Consider the following 23,809-nt stretch of genomic DNA (forward strand, 5'->3'; position numbering starts at 1 on the left):
TTATTTATAAGGCGCCACAAGGTTTCCGCAGCGCCGTACACAATACAAACAATGGACAGTACAGGGAATAACAGTACAATACAATAAACGAGTAGTACCAAAACTTCAGAGGCTCCAGGCAAGGCAAGTGAGTGGAGGTTGGAGCAGAAGAGAAGGTAGCGAGACAGGAGGTAGGAGGTCCCTGCTCATACGAGCTTACATCCTATAGGGAGGGTAGACAGACGACAGGCACAGAGGATGTCGGAGGAGTGGAGCAAGCGCTCCCCTCTACTGAGGAGAGTGAGCATGGAGAGAGGGTTAGGTGGAAGGCTGGTAGGCAATGCGGAAGAGATGAGTTTTGAGTGCCCGTTTGAAGGAGCACAGGTTAGGTGTCAAACGGATGGACCGTGGGAGGTCATTCCAGTGCAGGGGGGCAGCACGGGAGAAGTCTTGAATTCTGGAGTGGGATGAGGTTATCAGAGTGGAGGAGAGGCGACGGTCATTGGCTGAACGCAGGGGCCGGGCGGGAGTGTGGATGGAGAGGAGATTGGAGATGTAAGGGGCAGTGGAGTGGGAGAGAGCCTTGTATGTAAGGGTAAGAAGTTTAAAAAGGATTCTGTAAGGGAAGGGGAGCCAGTGTAGGGCAAGGCAGAGAGGGGAGGCAGAAGAGGAGCGGCGAGAAAGGAAGATAAGCCTCGCAGCCGCATTGAGTATAGAACGAAGGGGGGCGAGGCGAGAGCGGGGGAGGCCGGTGAGGAGAAGGTTACAGTAGTCCAGCCGGGAAATGATAAGCGCGTGGATAATAGTTTTGGATGCTTCATGAGATAGGAAGGGCCGGATGCGGGCAATGTTGCGAAGTTGGAAGCGACAGGATTGGGCAAGGGATTGAATGTGGGGGGCAAAAGAGAGAGAGGAGTAGAGGGTGACTCCCAGGCAGCGGAGTTGGGGGACAGATGAGATAGTGGAGTTGTTGACAGTGATGGAGAGATCCATGTGGGATGGGGACTGAGATGGAGGGAAAACAATGAGTTCGGTTTTGGCAATGTTAATTTTGAGAAAGCGTGAGGACATCCAAGAGGAGATGGCAGAGAGGCAGTCAGATACACGAGAGAGGAGGGCGGGGGAAAGATCGGGAGAGGAGATGTAAAGTTGAATATCATCGGCGTATAGGTGATACTGAAGACCGAATGAGGTGATGAGAGCACCGAGGGAGGTAGTGTAGAGTGAGAAGAGTAGAGGGCCAAGAACCGAGCCCTGAGGGACACCTACAGGGAGGGTGGAGGGGGGGGAGGAAGATCCAGAGATAGAAACAGAGAAGGAGCGATTGGCGAGGTAAGAGGTGAACCAAGTGAGGACAGAGCCAGAGAGACCGAGAGAGTGAAGGGTCTGCAAGAGGAGGGGGTGGTCAACGGTGTCAAAGGCTGCAGATAGGTCAAGGAGGATGAGGAGGGAGAACTGACCCCTGGATTTAGCAGAGAGGAGATCATTAGTAACGTTGGTGAGTGCGGTTTCGGTGGAGTGGAGCGGGCGGAAACCAGATTGGAGGGAGTCAAGGAGGGAATAGTCTGAGAGATGACAGGTGAGGCGGTTGCAGACAATTCGCTCGAGAAGTTTAGAGGCAAAGGGGAGAAGTGAAATGGGGCGGTAGTTGGCGAGTGAGGTGGGATCAAGATTGGTTTTTTTTAGAATAGGAGTGATAAGGGCATGTTTGAAGGAGGAGGGGACAGTGCCAGAGGAGAGAGACAGGTTGAAGAGGTGAGCTAAATAGGCACAGATAGTGGGGGAGAGGGATCGGAGGTGAGAGGGGATGGGATCCAGGTGGCAGGTGGACGGGGGAGAGGAACGAATGAGGGAGTTGACTTCATCGCCCGTAGTAGGGCGGAAGGAGCACCAGGGTGGGATGTGGGAAGAGGGGGGAGCGAGGAGAGAAGCAGGAGAGGAAGGGGAGGAGGAGATGCCAAGTCTAATGGCCTCGATTTTGGAGGAGAAAAAGGATGCAAAATCAGTAGCAGAGAGGGAGAGTGGGATAGGAGGAGGAGGAGGGGTGAGGAGAGAGGTGAAGGTGGCAAAGAGGCGGCGGGGATTAGAGGACTGAGAAGAAATGAGGGACTTAAAGAAGGATTGTTTGGCGAGGGATAGGGCGGAGCAGTAGGAGGAGAGAATAAACTTGAAGTGAAGGAAGTCAGCCAGGGAGCGAGATTTCTTCCAGAGGCGTTCAGCAGCACGAGTGCACTTCTGGAGGAAGCGGGTGAGCTTGGAGTGCCAGGGTTGCGGAGTTAAGGGGCGTCGGCAGATAGAGGTGGCAGGGGCGATGGCGTCCAAGGCAGTGGTGAGAGAGTGGTTATAGAGAGAGGTGGCTTGGTCAGGGCAGACCAGGGAGGGAAGAGGGGAGAGTAGGGTTTCAAGAGAGGAGGAGAGGGAAGTAGAGTCAACGGCGTCAAGATTGCGCCTAGTAAGGATAGATTTAGGGAGGGGTGGGGCAGGGGAGGAGGACAGATTGAAGGAGAGTAGGTGGTGGTCAGAGAGTGGGAATGAAGAGTTGGATAAGTCAGAGAGATCACATCGATGAGAGAAGACAAGATCAAGAGAGTGACCAAGGCAGTGGGTGGGGGAGGAGGTCCACTGTGTGAGGCCAAGGGAGGAGGAGAGGGCGAGAAGTTTGATGGAGGCAGGGTCAGAGGGGAGATCAATGGGGATGTTAAAGTCCCCAAGTATGATAGAGGGGAGGTCAGAGGACAGGTAGTGGGGAAGCCAGGAAGCGAAGTTGTCAAGAAAGAGGGAAGTGGGGCGGGGGGGCGGTATATGACTGAGACACGGAGGTGGATGGGGGAGTAGAGGCGGATGGAATGGACTTCGAAGGAGGAGAAGGAGAGGGAAGGTTCTGAGGGAATGACCTGAAAAGAACAATTAGGGGATAGGAGGAGTCCCACTCCCCCACCTGGACGGTCGTCCGGTCTGGTGGAGTGGGTGAAGGAGAGACCACCATGGGAGAGAGCGGCAGTGGAAGCAGTGTCAGCAGAGGAGAGCCAGGTTTCGGTGATAGCAAGGAGGTTAAAGGAGTTGGAGATGAAGAGGTCATGGATAGCCGGCAGTTTGTTACGGATAGATCTGGAGTTCCAGAGGGCACAGGAGAAGGGGAGGGAGGGAAGGGGAGTGATGTGGAGGAGAGAGGCAGGGTTGGAGCGAGGGGGAGCATTAAGGTAGGGGCGGGGAGGGGGACGAGGGGAGAGGATGGGAATAGGACAGTAGCGTGGAGGCATGGTGATATACAGGAGATGAGGGGTGGTGGAGGGGCGAGAGAACCAAGGTGGAAGAAGCAGGGGGAGGGATCCGAGAGAAGAGGCAGAGGTGTGGACAACAATAGGCAAACAATGGTGCAGAACAGTAGTGCAGTACAATGGTGCAATAGTGCAAACAATAGTGCAGTACAATGGTGCAATAATGCAAACAGTGGTGCAAATCAATAGTGCAGTAGGCTGGTAATAAAATGAGCAAGAGTGATAAAAGTAAAGTAGTAGACAGGTAGTAAGAAGAACAAAAGCAATAAAAATAAAGTGAGTAGAATTTCCAGGCAAAACAATTAGGAAGCAGTAAGAAAAAGACAGAGTAGAATACTAGGCAAATACTAGACAAAGACAGTGGGTGAAACAAAAACAGGTAGGCAAAGCTGGGGGAACAATACCAGGCGGGGAGGACAGGGAACACTAGATGTAGAATCCTGGCGTGGGTTTGCTGGTAGTCCAGAGCAGGGGAGTCCTCAGGAGCTGGTGCCTTCAGGGTGGTGAGCAGGAGCGCTGGCAAGTCCAGGGGGGAGGGATTCAGTGGATCCAAGGCAGATGCGAGTAAGTCCAGTAAAAGTGTCCAGGGAGAGTCTTGGGGTGGAGGGAGAACAATGAGGACCAGAGAAAGGAATGCGGCAGAAGAGACGGAGGGGGGGGATCACTAGGCATCCGTGGGGACAGGCCGCGGCAGCAGAGGGAGACACAGGGCCAGGGAGTGGATGGAGAGGAGGAGAGCAGGCCCGAGTCGCGGCCGATTCCGGATGGGCGGGGGGGTTGCAGAAACCGGAGGCAGCATCAGGGGCTAGGTCGACGAGAGGCAGGAGGCAGCATGACATCAGAGCACGAGGCAGCAGGAACGGCTTGAGGAGGAAGAAGGCTGAGTCCGCTTCCAGGAGAGGCAGCGTCGTCGGGATGACCAGACCGCGTCCTGGAGTGGCAGCACCGTCGGGATTGGAGCGGGAGGCGGCGGCGGCAGAGCAAAGGGCTGCAGGAGGTCATCAGGCCACGGACAGCAGGCAGAGACCGCGGAGTAGAGGTGAGTAGATCGCCCGGAGAATAGGCCTGAAGCCAGGGGTTGTGGTAGATGGCATCCGATGGACGGAGCACTCAAGAGCACCACAATTACCACCCATGGATAGGTAGGCTAGCAGCAGAGACAGGCAGCACGGAGGGCATCTCCATAAGCATAAAACGGGGCCCAGATGAGAAAACAAGCTGGGCTCCAGCGGAGAGCTCAGAGGGCACGTCTGCCCTGAGCAGGAACAGGAAGTCAGCAACTGTATGTGCTGTAATAGATCTTAAGATGAGAGATTAGCCTTTATGAACTGCAGTTATAACTATTTCATTGTAAGAGTTTAACATTGATAATCTCCAATATTTCTCAATTCCCTTAAAAAGCTCCATCCCTCTACACATTTCTTTTTTTTGTATACTTTTTATATTGAGAAGAGATTTTTTTTCAAATTAAAACAAACCGTTCTAGAAATAAAAGCAAAGTTTTATACATTAGCATTTTGATCCTATAGATATATAACAAAAATTGGGTTTAAATAATAGTACATAACAAGACATATGAGGTGGGTCTAAGTAAGTGTCAAGTTAAAGTCTGGAAAGGTCTAAGGTTGAGTGTATGAAGTCAAAAGACAGAGGTAAATATTGCTAACTCCACAGGTTCAATGGTTCTGAAACTCCTCATGAGGTAAACACAAAAGAAGAGGAGATGACCAAACAAAGGAGGGGGGATAACGCACAAAGGAAGGATGGAGGGTAAGAGGTTCTTCTGGGAACAGTCTCTGCCTAAACTCTTGGCAGTATGTACTAACCTTTTGGCCAATTTAGTCAGAGTAACTAGTCAGTACCCTCGTAAGGACACTTAGTTTTTGTCATTTATTGTAGCATATTTCTCAGCATCTTAAATTCCAGCCACGACCCCAAATTGAGCTTTATTCATCAAACCTGTCAGCAGACGACAGTATCACATCGTCCATACTCCTAGTATTCCAACCTTGCAAACCATTGTTTTAGTGTTGGTGGGGAAGAGTAGACAGGTACCACTGCTTTTGCTACGTTGTTTAAATGGTTTAACAGAGAATTATTTATTTTTTTATGTGTTCGGCTATTGGGATGCAAGTCAGGCTTAAAATCCAAAAAATGGGGCTATGTTGGAGGTCACATCCCAGAACTTATTTTGATGTGCCAATCGCCCCTTCCCAGAATGAGTGGATTTTCCACCATATGTTGAGAGGTTGAACCTATGGCATTGTTACATCTCCAGCAAATGTTAGGAACTCGGTTATACATTTAAGAAAGGGGATTAGGGCACCTGTACCATCTAATTAAGACCTTATATTAGGTACTATACTCACAGAGCAAGCTAGACCTCTCTAAAAGATGCTATTCCAATTGTGATCTCTGACAAGCCCCCCACCCCATCCCTAGTAAATTGTGGTACTGTACAGAAAAGGTTCACTATCAGCAATTTTTAATTACTGGATAGCATGTGTGAGGGCAAGTGATGTCGGACACATCAATTTTGAATGTTAGTTATTTGCCTGTCTCCTTACAAATTTCCTCTTTATTCTAAAAAGTGTTATATCTGAAGATAGTGCCAGAGTTCCATTTAGCTTGTAAGTCTCTCACCAGCTGGCTGGCACACAGGATTCAACCTTGTGACCAGAGCCTAAAGGCACCATCTTCTTAACTAATTTCTAATGATTAACCTGGGTGCCTTGCCTGCTTCTCTCAGTTACCTCTTGTCTACACCTTTAACTACTACTAGTTTATCACATTGGAAGTCCTTTTACTAACTGGTGTCTACATGAAATGCTCTCCCAATAAAGATTAGTCAGTCATGCACAACTCCTCTAATCCCAGGTGAAGAACCACCCTTCACAGAAAACATTCAACAATGAATCTGTGACATGGTTCACCTGGGAACACTGGTCTTCAAAATTGCACTTAGAAGTCTCCCTAGTTTTTTTCCATTATACTATTTTATACTTTTGCAAACTGCTGAGTAAAGAGAAGAAAATAATGGTCTGATCCTCAACTCAAGACATTACCAGTCATGTTCCATTATCACACTGGTGGTGTTTGCCTTGTTGTCAATTTAAACGATGCCTCCGATATAATTTTTGGAATGGTCAAACCACCAAGAGAGCCTCCTCTGTTTCTTCTTATCTCTTCTAATGCACCAATAATCTGGTCTCTGCAAGGAAAAGGAGACAATGAAGTAGGGATTCTAACTCAAAGCCAGCAACCAAGCATTTAGTCCTTACCTGGCAACATCTTTGTGTAGCTCTGTTAAATGAGTCATAACTTTTTTGAACTGGCAAAAATTCAATTGGTTAGGAATGATGATGGCAGGAAGCTCAGATGATGTATCAATTTGGGGATATACATCCCAATCCTAAATGCACAAAGGAATAGAGTTAACTGTCTAAAGTAGAGATAGAATTTATTTAATTCTAAATTATGTTTAAAATTACAACCAGAATGTCATCATTATCACCATTTATTCATGTAGTGCCACTGATTCCGCAGCATTCAGAATGTACTGCATGCTACTGTTGTAATGATATACATCACATGAAAATCACATCTAATATCCCTTGATAAAGGGCATATATAAGTTAACATGATTTAAAACTTCCCTATACAGTTTGTATGTGTCCTCTAGAATAGTGGTGCTCAACTTATCTTTTTAGCTGGGCCTATGTGGCATTGTTCTGGCACCCCAAGGAGATGGATTATGCAATAAAATTCATTGCATAACTGACAAATAAGGGGACGCAAAACTCCAGATTGCGGTATCCAATTTGGGATCCAGCACACCAGTTGCACACCTCTCATCATGAAGTCCTGCAGTAATATGCTGCAACACTCTGCTCCAGTGTTTATTTTCTGGATGAACAGTGTTTTGAGTTGAGATTCAATCTTGTTCATGTAGGGTTAACAGGTTAGCTCTGCAACTTGGTGCATAAGAAAATGTTGCATGCAGTCGGCTGTAATTAAGTGGGTATGGTTTTAAAAAGTGAAATAAGGGAATAAAATGATGTTTTAATACGTGAAAAGTTCAGAAACAAATTTAACACACGTTTAGGGTAGTGTGTCAGAGGCGCTTTTAGCACTAGCCCTTTTCAAGCTAGAAACATGCTGGCATACATTATTTACTAACAGGTTTTTTTAAAATAGTGTATAAACGATACGCCATGCTTTACAGAGAATATTAAAACATTCAGAGCTCAAGTCACTCATGTCGATACATTGAAGTACATGGGGAATGCTCTTCAGTATATACTGCTTTGCATACTGTGTTTGGGCACAGTATGATATTGCAGAATTGCGTGTCTTTGATAAAGTTTGCTCATGTCAAATGAAACGCAATGACACCTACAACCAAAACTGCTTCTATTAATTCTGCGCTGCTGAGACCGCGATCAAGTCCTATGCAATTATATGATGGACCAGTATAGCCATTTGAATTAATGGCTTGAACTACATCTGGTTCTTGGACTCCACACTAGAAATCTCCGTTAGTACTTGTGGACATCAGATTCCTTCCGAATATGTGCCTAGCTCTGCGGTGAGAGATTGTGCTGAATATAACAGCATATTTAGTCCCGGTCGGCTGCTGGTTCAAAGCACCCACACGGAGATCTAAACAAGTGGATACAGCTAAAATCATCATAATGTATTATGGCCCTATAATCTTTTCAAAGTACTAAATATTGTTGGGAGGACTTAATAAAATATCAGTATACAATGTGGAACAGAATCATTATGGATTTGTTGCTACCTTGCTAGAACGGATTCATGGTCTCTTTAATGATCGTTTTCGCTCAGCAATATATAGCGTATTTTTATGTATTTGAATTCATTCAATTTTAACTCTATTAGTGTGCTTGTAGATAAATATATTTTGAATTACTGTTTTTCATTTGTTATGTGTTCTATCAGTGTCATAAATAGATTTTTCAACCCTCTAGAGAATACACTATTTTTGTCCTAAATGATATTCCAGAACAGCACAATATATTCTAGCATATCACCCAACTGTCCAAATTTATGCGGGACAGTCCCTATTTGAGGGCTCTTACCCTCCATCCCGGGTGTGAAATTTGGAAGGTATGTTTCATTCACTGCTGCTCTTCATATTGATAGATTCATTCCCATTTAAAAATAGATGTCATACAATTAGATGCTGATCAGAATCGAGTTCCTCTGTAATGTGTATGTGTCCCATTAAGCATCTAATGTGGCATGTTTTAGACAGATAATTTTTTGTAAACCTGTAAGTAATGTAAAGGCACACAAGTACCATACACACATTAATAGTTTGATATTTCTCTTTCAATGAGACATATCATAATTTAGCAATGTTTTGGCATATCTATTGTCAAACATTTATTGTTTTACCATTTCTATAACAATTTCTATATGTAGTTTTGTGACAAATATATTTTCAAATAATCTAGTTGTTTTGTATGATCCTAATTATTTGCATTACCCCTTCTTCCCAGCCTGTTTTTGAGGTCTTTACACGGAGATGTAAAAGATAAAAGGTTTACCATTTCTGCAGATGGCACAGAATCTCCTTTCTCAGAAGCATCATCAAAGCTCACATGTGCTTTGTTTGCAGAATACGACAAAACTCCTGTGCTGGACATGATATTTGCAGGTACATTACTGGCTTTAGGGATTGTCACAGTACGTGGGACAAATGTTGGAACTCTCAAAGGTGTTGTAGACTTGAAGCTGGATGGCACTGAAGTAAGCTTTGTCAAGTTATCACAGGGTGACAAACTGTCAGTTACAGTAGTTGCTACTTGACACAGCGTAGTCATTGGCACAGACACAGATTCTGCAAGTTTCTCCGTATTCGATGTGGTGAAGACAGAAGCTGGTCCGTTGACAGACTGTGCAGCACTGGACTTATCTACTGTGTTTCTTGCATTGGTATCTCTTTCCGATATCAATGTTTTGGTAGTTGAAGACATGGCATTGTTTTGCTCAAGATCTCCGACATTGGAAAATATGCTTTGGCAGTCGGTAGTATAAACTGGTTTCACTGGCTTAGCAGGTATATAACTGCTACCATATTTACCTGTGTAAGTGGTTGAATTAGATTTCATATCAAAACCCGGCATGTAAATATTGGAATTCTTCACAGGGACCTGAAGGGGAAATTGAGGACAGCTGGGTAATGGATATAGTGGATACGAATATGGAAAACGCATTGGATTTGGTATGCCACTGTATGCCATCATGTTTGAATGAAGTGACTGTAACATCCATTGATATCCAGGAGGCACTAGGTTTGAGAAGCTAGACATATTGCTATATGGAGCAGATGAAAATACTTGATTTGGCTTATTGTAAGGAAAGAAACAATTATTTTTTGGCACGTTCATAAAGTCGTTTTTTAAGCTTTCACCACCTTGCACTTTCGGTGTGTCACCATGTGAAACTGGTTTGGGTGTGGAGACACTTTTTGGTGGCGTCGAAGCAAAACATTCTTTAGGCTCAGTAGTACCAAACTTGACTTGACCCTGGGGCAAAGTTTCAGAAAAGGTTTTGATTGCTAGTGATAAATTGTAGTTGGAATTCTTGATGGCACGAACTTTTAGTTTTTTTCCCAAAAACTCTTTTCCATCCATTTCTTTTACAGCAGCTTGTGCTTGTTCTGAACAAGTGAAGATCAGTACAGCATAACTTGATGGGGAAGAAAAAAGTAAAATAATAAAGTTATACACTTCTTATTTAAATATATGTGACAGTCTGTAACCCCCACCAATCAATGTCCTAATAAGTACTTAAGTAAAAGGCGATAAACTGCACCTTCTGACATCCCCATTTATTGTTTAGTCTCCTGTACTGCGTAAGTATGTGTTCCTATAATACATGGACAGCTTATAACCTGTGTCAACAGAATGTGGAAAGTATAAGCAAACCTAGTGTAAATGAGCATATACCGCAGACTGCATCATTATCAGAGTATGAGATATAATGATCCTGCACAGGATGGGCCTGCACAAATTAAAAGACCAAATGAGAGGATAGCTAAAAGCCTTTACTTATGTTTCTCAACTGCTAGTCTTGTTACTGTAACAGCCAGTGGTCGAAGTGTTCCGGTATACAATGGTATACCATACAGTCACTTCTGTCACTGCTTTTAATTTAGCACCCGATGTGCTGCCTGTCACATCTATGTAATGTGCAGCCACCCCCTTCCCAGCAGTGCGGCTGCATATTACATAGATGCAACAGGCTGCACATTTACCATATGTATCTTTTAATATTTAACATTTCTTTGTACCTCTGTTGCTCCCGTACTCAGCAGAGGAAAGAAAAGTGGTGAAGCAAAAGTAGAAAAATAAATAAGAGAAGAAAGCTTCAGGAGCATAGGTAAGTGGAACAGGGGAGAAGAAGGTGCGGGGAGGCATGTGAGAAGGTGGTGCGGGGAGGCATGTGAGAAGATGGTGCAGGGGGACGTGAGAAGGACAGGGGGAGAAGGAGGTGCAGGGGGATGTGAGAGGGACAGGGGGGAGAAGAGGGTGCAGGGAGACGTGCGAGAGGGACAGAGGAGAAGAAGATGGTGCAAAGAGACGTGCGAGAGGGACAGGGGAAGAGAAGATGGTCCAGGGAGACGTGCGAGAGGGACAGGGGAGAAGAAGATGGTGCAGGGAGACGTGCGAGAGGGACAGGGGAGAAGATGATGGTGCAGGGAGACGTGCGAGAGGGACAGGGGAGAAGATGATGGTGCAGGGAGACGTGCGAGAGGGACAGGGGAGAAAAAGATGGTGCAGGGAGACGTGCGAGAGGGACAGGGGAGAAGAAGATGGTGCAGGGAGACGTGAGAAGGACAGGGGGAGAAGGAGGTGCAGGGGGATGTGAGAGGGACAGGGGGAGAAGATGGTGTAGGGGGATGTCCGACAGGAACAGGGGAGAAGATGGTGTAGGGGGATGTCCGACAGGAACAGGGGAGAAGATGGTACAGGGAGACATGGGAAAGACAGGGGAGAAGATGGTACAGGGAGAAGGTGGTGCAGGAGGATTACTAAAAACACACATAGTAAGGAAGGATTGGAATGCACAGATACAGATTTATTTTTGACACGTGTGTGTGTGGGGGGGGGGTCTGGGAGATTATTTGGGCATAGATGGGACAAGTGTTTTACAAAAAAAAACTAAAAAAATAAAATAATTCATGCTAGCACACTTCATTTGCCTATATCTTCCATCCCCCACTGCTAAACTTTAACTTCGGCCACTGGTAACAGCCACTAATGGCAATCTATGACCAAGCATAAGATTACTACGTAAAGGGGCATATTCAATTGACGGCGGGATTGCCGAAAATCCCGCGCTCAAAAAATATTACCGTTAATACGGTAATATCTCGCTGGATTTCAGCTCGCAGCTCAGGAAATCCAGCGAGTAAATTACCGTATTAACGGTTTTCCCCGTGCAGGATTACCGTAATAACGGTAATATTTTTCGAGCGCTGGATTTTTGGCGATCCCGCAGTCAATTGAATACCCCCCAAAGAGTCTAAACTTTTTATTTTTAGTCAAAATCTCTTTTGCAAGATTGTTACTTTACCTGGAGGACAGAGAGGATTCTTCAAGAAAAACATTGTACACATTGTATTTTTTGAAAGCATTCATCAATTGTACCTAAAAAATAGTGAGAGGAATACATATCAATTATAACTCATAAGCCAAAATAATGAGATTTTTTTTCTCATTTTAAATAATTTTCTCTACATTCTTAATAAACATAAGGAACAGAATGAAAAGCATTGTTTAACTTTAACAGAGTTTACCATAAGTTAACGTGTGGAAGTGAATATTCTTGACACTGTCTTGTGCAGTGAATGGAACTACCTTCTACAATCTCATAACCTCCTCAAGCCAGTCCAAGATCATTCCTTAAACAGTGATTAATAACCTATACAGCATGCAAACCTCAGCAAAAACACCCCATATTAACATTACTGTACACACACTAGTTTAGAGTTCTCTAGGACATCTCGTTCTAAAAGCAACAAACATCTTAGAACACAGATAAGACTTTACTGCCTTCAAAATTGCCAATGTAAATAACTGGTCCTATTGTCCTAAAAAAGTTAAGTTTTCCAATTTATCTTGGCAATCTTTGAAAATGAAAGAATATTAAATTCATGTCTACTACATTATTATTACTTATACAAAAGTTTATTCAACGCAAGAATTATTGTTTTTGTTAGTGATATCCACCCTCAATAAAGTGTGTTTTTGCATAAGCATTTATTACAATATGCCGATATGCTAATTAAAAGAAAAACCTTGCCATTTAGAAAATCCTACAGGTTTCTCTGAACTTTGGCTAATATAACCTTTCACAATAATATATAGGAACATTACCCTCCCTGCTGTATTGTTATTGGCTGGCACAGATGGATGTCAACAGAAATGGCAAATTGTAATACACAAGAACAGGTTATGCCTACTACTGTAGAATGTAAATAATTGTCAAAGGATGATTTGGCTGAAAGAGACAGGTCTGCAGGGGAAAGAAAGCATACAACAGAACTGTGGCATTTTCTAAATTAGCAACATTAAAGTTTTGGCTGGTGTTTTAATAACATAGGTAAAACAATATTAAGTTGGACATGGTGAGAAGTTAGAACATAGAATGAAATTAAGACTTAGCTGACAGCAGTACGTCCCTGAATATTGCACTGCCCCAAAAAAAAAAAAAATTATAATAAAAATGGCAGGCACTTTCCCCCCAAAATCTTGTGAAAATATAATCATGTTCATGGTTAATCAGAACACAGATAACCAAAATACAAACAGAAGATGAGCTATGTAATAGAAGATGAAATGTTTAGAAGTGTTTAAAGTTTATATTTGCAGGACAATAAAAAAAGGAGAAAGCCCATTTGCATGAGAGCTTAGGAAATAGAGGAGAGAGTTACACATGCAAGCTAAAATACTGAATATTTCCATTAGACTTTTAAAGCATACCTCTTTGACAAAGGGGGCTATATTTCCCACATGGACATAGTAATGTTGTTGCCCATCTGACAAATCCTTAGAGTGACTGACTTCTAGGACAAAAATAATAAATAAATAAAAAAAACACATACACCATACATATGTTGAAGCTTCAATGAAATGGTTACATTATTTCATTTAAAGTTTACTCCAGGTAAATGATTCACATGTATAAAGTGTCAGCCTGCAAAAGCATTATCTTTATCCTTCAAATCTCACTAGTTCCACTGTGTCTACAGGATATAATTTGCTCAGAAATCCCAAGTGCCCCCACTCATTCAGTTTAATTTGCCATCCTGGCATTTCCCCAGGATACGTCAGAGTTGTGTGTTTTTGGGCATCATACCTACCTTCATTAATTTCTGAAAGACTGTCAAAATCTAGACATATGAAAAGAATCATTGGACATAATTTTAGTTTAATAGCAATAAAATTAGAGAACAAAAATAATAAGACTACATTTATTGAGGTGGAAATTGCATATGGTCATCATATATGTACCTAATGGCTAGTTCAAATGGGTTGGGTATGTCACAGTGACCATGTAAACCCCGACATGATGACACCGAAGCTTTCATTTTCGACAGAGTCGTAATAGCGACTGCTTGAAATGGACACTTAAACCAATTGCGATCGATGAAGATCCCGGCACACTATAATGACGTAACTTTGAAGACCCAGACTATCATTCGTGCTGTTCCGGTAGTAATTTAAGGAGGCGGCGGCTGTAGAATGTACAAGGCTTTCTAAAGCACATTGTACAGTCGCCACCTCCTTAAATTGCTACCTTAACAGCACGAATGATAGTTTGGCTCTTCAAAGTTACGTCATTGTAGTGTTACGGGATCTTCATCGGTCACAATTGGTTTAAGTGTCCATTTCAAGCAGTCGCTATTACTGCTCTGTTGGCAAAGAAAGGTGTCATTATGTCTGGGTATCTCGTGTCTGTGTTTAGATCGTTGCTGTAATGACTACCACCATTTCAAATCATTATCCATTGGCAGATTTCATTGTTATTTAGATGTTCAAGACAATTTATTATTATAAATTTTTATTTATAAGGCGCCACAAGGCGTCCACAGCGCCGTACAGGGACAAACAAATTACAATACAATGGGAGACAGCACAGTACAGTAAACAGTAACAGTGACTCAGTAAGCTCAATGCACAGCTAGAGAGGGCGGGGAAGGGGGAGGAAGGATCCGCAAACGACGGGGCCCAAGAAGGAGGGCGCGGAAGACAAGGAGATCCCCAGGGGGGAGGAGGGAGCGAGTGTGGACGTGGGGAGGAGGGCTAAGTAGCTGGAGAGCAGAGTTAGAAGTGGTGGAAACAGAAGGAAAGATGGCCCTGCTCAGAGGAGCGTACAATTTGATGCTATGCCAGTGTTGGCTAACCTGTGACACTCCAGGTGTTGTGAAACTACAAGTCCCAGCATACCCTTCCAGCAATAACCTGCTATATATTGGCAAAGCAAGCTGGGACTTGTAGTTTCACAACACCTGGAGTGTCACAGGTTGGTCAACACTGTGCTATGCAGAGACTATTTTACAAGGATACAGTTATTTAAATATATAGAAAAAAGCCTTTCATCAGCAGCTGATATTTCTATTTTTTAACTAACTGGAAAAAAAAATACTTTATGCAGGACTAGATTAAAAATGATTTCCATTACGTATTCAGCAGACTTTTTTATAAGGATAATTACAAGGTAAACAGAGTTGTTCCTAACTAGAGATGAGAACCTAGTCTCTAGTGATATGATTCTAGAAAAGTCAGCAACTAGGTTTTTACCTTGACTCTATGACCTACTTATCCGCTTCTCAGTAAACGTACATGCTGTGCTTGCAGAGGAGCAGAAGGTTGCACCACCTGGTAGGAGCAGTTGATCAGAGTGAGGGCATTCCTTGCAAAGTACAGAGTAGGAGCACCAGTGCATCTAATATTGCAAGGCAATGCAAAAACAAGATTTACAATTGCAAAGCAAGATTATTGAACCAAAATAAAGGGGTTTAAGACACTCATTTTATGGGTATTTGATGTGCAGAGGGGCACAGTCATCTCCAGTCCACACAGGAACTTGAAATCGGGTTTCGGCTTATACTTTTATATTGATGCATATTGCCCCATACTTGCATGCTCTCCTGGAGTTTTCAGGAAACTCAGGAATTGGAATTTGGGTAATTTCCCATACCACCAGGAGAGCAGGTCTTTCTCCCAGATGAGGCCCACTTCCTAGAGAAGTGGGAGGGACAGGGACCCAATCATGCGATTTGCCACAAATTACTTCATTTTGTTAACGCACTCGCAGTGCAAAATTGTGACTGCAGCATTTCATTGGGGTAAGCGAGGCCAAAATTATGCAATTTTTGGTCCCTCGCCCCCTTCACTTTTCTCTTAACCTCCACTTCCAGACCAACTTCCGTGGAGAACCACATTTCTAAGGGTACTTTTGTGTAAAAACAAAGATTCAGGCACACAAAACTTCCACTTGAAATAAAGAATCTCCATATGCCCTCAGTCTGATTTAATGCCATTAATGAGGTTGAACCAAACAGTATTTTAGCAGATGCATTTTAGTCATACTTGCACAATCTCCCAGAAGTGACTCAAAAGTAGGAAGGTAGCATGAAGCAGGTGTGTCCTGCTCTGACCAACTGACATGTCTAGGTTCATGCCCCTGGGCGCACTAGATACACCCTAGGGTGCCCAGGGGCTTGTCCACCTACTCTCTCTGAGGAAAAAAGCCCTTTTGCTGCAATAAAAGTTTTAGTGGGTTGATAAATTGGCCCTAAATTCTATAACTATCGAAATTATTATATGATATCCCCTCTAAACAAATGTCCATCTTAAATTGTTTGCAAAATTCTTTTGAATATACAGTAATTGGTTATAACTAGAGATGCTTAGGCTCGGTTCCCCGAGAACCAAACACACCCGAACTTCACCGATCAGAATACCGAGTCAAAGCGGGTCGGTACATTCGCGCACCCTCAATATTGAAAACAAGGCAAAACGTCATTGTTACATCGTTGGATCTCGTAAGTTTTGGAATCTATAAGTACCGCCCTCCAAAGCGATCCAGTGCCATTTCACAGAGGGACACAAAAGGGGCAGCATTGTTCTTGGCAGTCTCTAGTGCAGTTGGGCAGCAACATAGCTAGAAAAGAAAGAGGAAGAGTAGCAGTGTTCTTCAAAGTCTCCAGTGACATTCAGGAGAGCTCCATTGCCAATTGTCATTGCTGAAATAGAAATAATAGGGCTGGCAGTCTTGGTCTAAATCTGCAGTCACATTGTACTGTGTTATCAAAATGGATTCACAGCAGTACTCAGAAGACCAGGCACACCAAGCAGCTACTGGCACCAGTCATGATGATAGCAATCCCACTACGTCATCTGCTAAAGCTATCTTAAAGTTCATAGTGTTTTTAATTCAAGGAAACGGAAAAAACAACTTTTACCTTGGTAAAGAAAAAAAGACCTGTAATCCAGGCAAAGTTATCTGCAGAAAAAAATAAAATTGCCAACAAGCCATTCAACACACGCAGTGGAAAGGAAATAATGAGGCCTTCACCTTTCTCTGAGTGCTAGTTCTGGAACTGTCACTGAGGCATCTTCTTGTAAGGTCAGTCATGACCAAGCAAGACCTAGTCATTCGGACTCAAAAAGTGGTGTACAAATACTTTTACGTGTAAAAGTCGAGCTGGAACAAAACAGTAAGGCATTAGAGAAAAATGTATGTTCAGATTCAGAAAAGCCACAAATCCCTGAGGAGAGTCCATCCACAAGTGCTATTTGTAAGCCTGACCTTTCTGATAGTGTACCCATAAAGAAGGCTCCTTTCAGTATTTCTGGAGATGTGTGCGCATGAGCAGCGTGTAGCAGGTGATACACAAATTGAGGATGCCACTTTGGAATTGCAACAGGATGAGGGGGATATTTGTGTAGCTAACGAGGATGATGGTGTTTGTGTAAGTCCTGCATCAGTGGAAGCAGTTCTTGTACGTGATAAGGCCATTGTCATGGCTGGGCATAAGACTAAAAAATCCACCTCTTATGTGTGGAATTATTTTCACCCAAATCCTGACAACAGTTGTCTAGCCATTTGTAGTGTTTGAAAAGCCACAGTTAGTAGAGGTAGGGACCTTAACCATCTAGGAACCTCATCCATGATACGCCATTTAAAGAGAGTTCATGGCAAGCTGTTGTGAAAATCAGAAACTTATCCCGACACCTGCAATCTACACCCACAACACAGTCTTCATTAATATCCTCAGTAGCGATCGGAGTTCGTCCTGCATCCAAGTTGGTAAGGCTAGATGACTCCTCCACTATCCTGGATTTCTCAGAAGAATTCTTGAGCGTTAGTACCACTGCAGTTGCTGGGGGTGGATCTTCATCCCAAAAGCAAGAAGAAGACTACTAATAGTTTACAACAATTGACTGTTAAACAATCCTTTGCAAGAGGAAGCAATATGAAAGCTGTCACCCCGTCGCAAAGCAGATCACAGATGCTATGGCAACTATGCTAGTATTAGATCTGCGTCCAATATCCACTATTAATGCATCTGGTTTTAGACAGTTTATTTGAGGTCTTGTGTCCCCATTACCAAATTCCACCAGGACACCATTTTACTAGAAAAGCTATTCCTCACCTCTACCAGAAGGTTTGCAGAAATGTAATTATTGGGCTACAAAATGCCAATCTACCCACTGTACACTTAACCACAGATATGTGGAGAAGTGGAACTGGCCAGATTAAAGATTATATGACTGTGAAAGCCCACTGGGTTGGTGATTTGCCTTTACCAGCAGGAACAGCAGCAGCATGTACCCAAGTACGTCACATTTTACAGAGGCAAGCTACTCTGTGCATCACCGGCTTCACTAAGAGGCATACAGCTGACAATCTGTTACAAAAACTAAGGGATGTCATTGCAACTTGTCTTATCCTGCTTGGAATCTCCTCAGGATGTGTCATTTCTGATAACTCCACCAATATTGTGAGAGCGTTAGAGCTGGATGAATTCCATCACATTCTCTGTTTTGCTCACACAAACTTGGTGGTGCAGAGCTTTTTAAAAAATGACATGCAGGAGATGCTGTCTGTGGCCCGTAAAATATCTGGACATTTCTGGCATTCAGCACAAGCATGTAGGAGATTGCAGCAGCTACAAGAGCAATTTAATTTGCCTTGCCACCAACTGAAGCAAGAGGTGCTAACAAGGTGGAAATCCACCCTGTATATGCTTCTGAGGATGGAAAACAGCGAAAAGCCATCCATGCTTACTCCACAAGCCATGACATTGGGAAAAGAGGGGGGGATGTATTTTACTCAAGCGCAGTGAAGAATACTTTCTGTGTTCTGAAAGGTGCTGAAGCCATTCGAAGTAGTCACCTGTGAAGTGAGTTCAGCCACTGCTAGCTTGAGCCAAGTGATTCCCTAATTAGACTTCTGGAAAAGAAGCTTGAGAAACTGAAGGAAAGCAAATAACGCCAAGCAATTACGCCAAGTATGTCGGACTTGTATATCAAGTACTTTATTCGCTTCGCCAGGATCCAAGAGTTATCAAAATCTTGAAATCGGATCACTACATTTTGAATGTGCTTGATCATCGGTTTAAGACCTATGTCTTCTCTTTGTTTCCAACTGACCCAGATCTGAAGAGATGCAAGGAGCTCCTGGTGAGCAAGATGACAGCTCAAGTGTTACGCGACAGGACGGCGTCTTCTCCTTCAGTTTCTCAGTCAACTGCTGCTAGGAAAAAGAACTTAGGTTTCCCAAGAGACCCAGGAATGATGCAGATGATTCAGCACAACATTTTGAAATCCAGTCTGGTCTAAAAGAATTAACCAAAAAATGTGACACCTCTGCCGTAACTCCACCTTATCCTCCTATCAACTATCAAAATCCAAATAATGGTGGGGGATTAATTTTAATTTTTTTTGAACGGTATAAAGACAACAGTTTTTTTAACAAAGAACAACATTGCTAACAGAAATAATGTAAGCATGGATGTCTAAATTAAAACCTTCCACTTTGCTGCTCTTTCATCAGTATTGCACAAAGTGTTTGTAATCTGCACTTTACGTCAAAGGTACCTAACGATATTATAAGTTTTTGAGAATTGAGGCTGATTTGAAGCTCAGTGATGACCTTGCTTTTTGCTGTGAATTTCAATGGCTCTTTTTAGTGCATTGTCTGGTACCCTGGATTGGTCTGATAAAAGCACGTATCCGGGGGAGTCAGCGCTCGTCGCCACGTATTAGCTGTAGAATTACCACAATTATCCAAGAAATGGGTGCAGCGATCAAATGAACCATAACGGATTTCATGATTCATTCTCAGTTTCACTGTATCGGCCATGTGCTCAGTGCGATCTCCTCGTCCTCATCTTCCAAAGCTTCGTCTGCAGGGACCAGTGACACACCCATTTGTTTTCTCAGGTCTTTTAGCATTTCTTTAAACTGGACATATTTATCGTCCTTCCTCAGGGCCTCCTCTGTATTATTCTTCTGAAGCGCAGTGTATCTCTCATGTACAAGCTATCTTAAATCCGGGATCTCATCCGGTGGGTCATTTTTTAACTTAAGTATGGCCTCCTCAACTGCGTCTATATATTGGATTAAATCCACTCACTCGTCGATGGAATCGTGTGTAATAAAACAAATGTCTGGAAGTAGTAACTAGTCTCCCTAGTGGGGAGATGTCTAAGTAGAACCGAGAGGCAGGTGCTGTCCGGAAACTGTGCATACGCATACAGATAGTATTGAGTCATCAGCTGTGTCTCCTGATTATTTTTTTGTTTTAATGTAGGGGGAAAAAAAGAGCAAAATTATGTGAGTTTAGGGAAAAAAAAAAAAAAAATAGGGATTTGAAAAAATAAATAAGGGTCAAAAACCAAAACACGCAAGGGCAGTTTTGCCAAAACACAAAGTTAATCCAGATCCAAAACCAGAACACGGGCTATTGACCTGATGTACGCAGCAAACAGCTCTGCCCTGTTGATGGCTTTAGACACAGAAAACGCCATTGATGGGGTCATTTGATTGGCTCCCTATTCATTCACACAGTAAAGTTATAAAAGCGTTGGATTGTAAATTATTGGATAGTGACTTGAATGGGTAGAAAGTGAAGTCGTCTTGGAAACGATTTTAAGGGATATTGTTTGGTTACTTCAGAAAGATTACATGGTACTTGCAAACATCGTTTAGAATGTGTGTTTTTGGTTTAAAGATTACTATTAAAGTAACACTTACGGCCGTATTTCAGGATACAAAATAAACAATCAAAAAGACATATCTCCCATACAACAATTCCCCTTGAAATGGCATCAAAAGAAGATGAAATATTAAGGCATCCATATCACTAAGCAATACAGACAGCTTTTTCAAGCTAATTACCCTAAAAATTGCTCTCCCAGGTCAAATATGACTTAGAAACCTGGAATCAACACCTCACCTTCTAGATAGGGTGAATAAACTCAATTAAAATGAACATTTTACCCAGATTTCTCTATCTTTCTCAAGCCTTACCTACAGTCGTGGCCAAAAGTTTTGAGAAGTATTGGTTTTCACAAAGTTTGTTGCTTCAGTGTTTTTAGACCTTTTTGTCAGATGTTGCTATGCTATACTGAAGTAACATTACAAGCATTTCAAAAGTGTCAAAGGCTTTTATTGACAATTACATTAAGTTTATGCAAAGAGTCAATATTTGCAGTGTTGACCCTTATTTTTGAAGACCTCTGCAATTCACCCTGGAATGCTGTTAATTAATTTCTGGGCCACATACAGAATGATGGCCGCCCATTCTTGCCTAATCAATGCTTGGAATTTGTGGGTGTTTGTTTGTCCACCCGCCTCTTGAAGATTGACCACAAGTTCTCAATGGGATTAAGGTCTGGGGAGTTTCCTGGCCATGGACCCAAACTTTCGATGTTTTGATCCCAGAGCCACTTAGTTATCACTTTTGCCTTACGGCAAGGTTCTCCATCATGCTGGGAAAGGCATTGTTCGTCACAAAAGTGTTCTTAGATGGTAGGGAGAAGATGCTCCTGGAGGATGTGTAGGTTTCATTCTTTATTCATGGCTGTGTTCTTAGGCAAAATTGTGAGATAAATAGTTGAAGTAGGCAATGCAATATATTTGATGTAAATATTATGATTTCTATACTGAGTAATTATATGTGTAAAGAATTACTGAAAATACCTATTGTCAATAAGAATACATTATGAGAGACTGGAAAATCTTTCTTGATATGATCATCATTATTCTCTGTATTATACTATGTGGATCTGAGTAAATTGAGCAGATATTAAAATAGAACTGGTTTTAAACTAGAACCTACCTTTTGTGAGTGGTAATGAGGTAGGTATTAAATGGTCATTAGCATATTTACCGCACCATTTGATTCTAGGTGCTAACAGAGAGCAATAACAAACTCTTTGGAAAGAACACCGTTCTATGTACTTGTTTACAGGGAGTTGCAGCACATTTTGCATCAGATTTGTTCTCTATTAAAAAAGGCAAAGCAGCAGGGGTGCCCTCTATCGCCCTGCCTTTTGTGTTAATAATGGAACCACTAGAAGCTAGGATATGCAGAAACACACATATCTCTGGTATTAGAGCTGGTTCCTGGGAGCACAGGCTCTTGCTCTGTACCCCTGCCGTTCGCCTGACAATCTCAAAGCCTCTCATATTGCTACCTTCAATATGCAGAGATAAATCAGCAATATAGGGAGCTTCAAAATAAACCCAAATAAGATTGAAATTTTCTCAGTTTACCTTGAGCCACAGACGCTGCACCAATTAAAACAAACAAATACTTAAACTTCCAGTGGCATTCCCACGGAATTAAGCACCAGAGATTATGCCTGACCAAGGGGTCTATGCATCAAGAAGATGCGGTGAAACTAAATATGCATTGATTCACATCGCAGTGATGCATATTTATGTACAGCTTGAATGCATCAAGCTGGGGCTACTCTGGGAGCCCCGGCCACGTGTCAGCTCTCCTGCAGTCTAATTTTCTTAGGAGGAACCAACACTGTATCGGATTCTGTGAAGCCGAAGAGGAGAGAATCCAATAGGAAATGACAGGTAACATCCTGAGATGGCGCTACCTGTCTGCGGAATGCAAAGCTTATCAAACCTTGCTGCATTGCAGAACATCGCAGTGCCTGTAGTAATCTATGGGGACTGCGATACTGCACAGTATTTGCCTAAACTGTGAAATCTCCTTTGTTAGGCAGTTAATGCATAGCAACTAAACTTAAAAGATGCGGAAATAGTAGTTTCCGCATCTTTTAAGTGTCAGATAAGCTTGATGCATAGACCCCCAAATATTATGATTAGCTCTTCGCCACAAATTTGCTGTAAAGAAAGATCATTTGGACCGCAACAAATATATCTATATGCTTTGGATAGGAAAAATCGCAGCTATTACGATGAACATCCTCCCATAGCTTTTGTCATTTGGTCTGGTAGAAGACCTAGAGTACATTTTCACATATTCCAAAAATATCATAAGAATGGGGGCCTAGTTCTCCTCTACATGCAAAATTATTACATGGTAGAGCACTCAACTGAAGCTGTATTAGCACATGTGCACACCATTTGGGACTATTCTGTGTCTATATATAAGCTAAACAACCATCCAGTTAAGTATTTATTTTATGTAATGTATGTAACAATTGCATAAAAGAATTAAATGTTGCATACAAAAAATACCAACACAAACCAACCTTTTCCTTCTCTCTGCTGATCATTTTGTGCAACAGAAATGGACATGCTTGTAAGATCCTAAAATGAAAAATGAACAAGAGCTAATCATTAATGAAGCTTGTACAGAAATCAATTTGAGATTAGCAGATCTATAGTAAATTAACAGTCACTTACATTTTTCACACTGTTCCCAGGTGGTCCATCAGACTCTTTCTGCATTGTGCTGTGCTGACAAGTGTTCGTAAAGCATTCCTTTAGTAAGTTACTGAGAAATGGTAAATCCACATCAATGATTGCAATGTTATGGCAATGATCAGATATTATATTAAATGTAGATACTTACTCAGATGAAGTATCCACTTTGGTGAGCTATAAAAAAACACATAAAAAAAGATAAATAATTTAGATTAAAGTTTGCATGTGTGAGTTGCATCAATGTGACAACAAACAAAAATAATTAAAATCAGAAAATTACTTTGCCCAACCCTCCACAAATAGTCAGACCTCTAGCAAAGAAGTATACGCTTGGAACATTCCCATGGAAGTAAGGAGTGATTTAAAAAATAGCTAACTTAAGTGAATGTCTTTAAACATCATACAGTATAAAAAGGGAATTTTGTACTAACCATTAAATCCTTTTTTTCCAGGGCCGAGGGGGACAGACTGAATAATGGGATGAACTACCACCCATAGGTTGAAGGGCACTTGCACAATAATTTAGGCAACTTCTATTCCTGCTTATCCTCACTTCAATGCAGGGAAGCTCCCAGTTTATCACTAACAATG

At 42.5% G+C, this 23,809-nt stretch overlaps 1 protein-coding gene across 4 annotated transcripts in view; it reads right to left on the minus strand.

Annotated features, from left to right (window-relative positions):
• Positions 1-23,809, minus strand: part of RBM44 (RNA binding motif protein 44) — an 89,227-nt gene that overhangs the window by 1,220 nt on the left and 64,198 nt on the right. The window contains exons 9-17 of one of the 4 annotated variants that reach the window (XM_075180347.1): positions 23,367-23,392; positions 23,198-23,288; positions 23,044-23,101; positions 13,654-13,683; positions 13,274-13,356; positions 11,865-11,938; positions 8,831-9,974; positions 6,539-6,669; positions 6,323-6,468 (exon numbers count right to left, since the gene is read on the minus strand). In XM_075180347.1, coding sequence (XP_075036448.1) covers positions 6,339-6,468; positions 6,539-6,669; positions 8,831-9,974; positions 11,865-11,938; positions 13,274-13,356; positions 13,654-13,683; positions 23,044-23,101; positions 23,198-23,288; positions 23,367-23,392 — 1,767 coding nt within the window. In that variant the 3' untranslated portion in view covers positions 6,323-6,338. Of the gene's footprint in view, positions 1-6,310; positions 6,469-6,538; positions 6,670-8,830; positions 9,975-11,864; positions 11,939-13,273; positions 13,357-13,653; positions 13,684-23,043; positions 23,102-23,197; positions 23,289-23,366; positions 23,393-23,809 lie in introns of all 4 variants that reach the window. The other 3 variants (XM_075180348.1, XM_075180351.1, XM_075180350.1) reach the window with 3 other exon arrangements.

The sequence above is a fragment of the Mixophyes fleayi genome, chromosome 7, assembly GCF_038048845.1.
Source record: "Mixophyes fleayi isolate aMixFle1 chromosome 7, aMixFle1.hap1, whole genome shotgun sequence".
NCBI classification, from domain to species: domain Eukaryota; kingdom Metazoa; phylum Chordata; class Amphibia; order Anura; family Limnodynastidae; genus Mixophyes; species Mixophyes fleayi.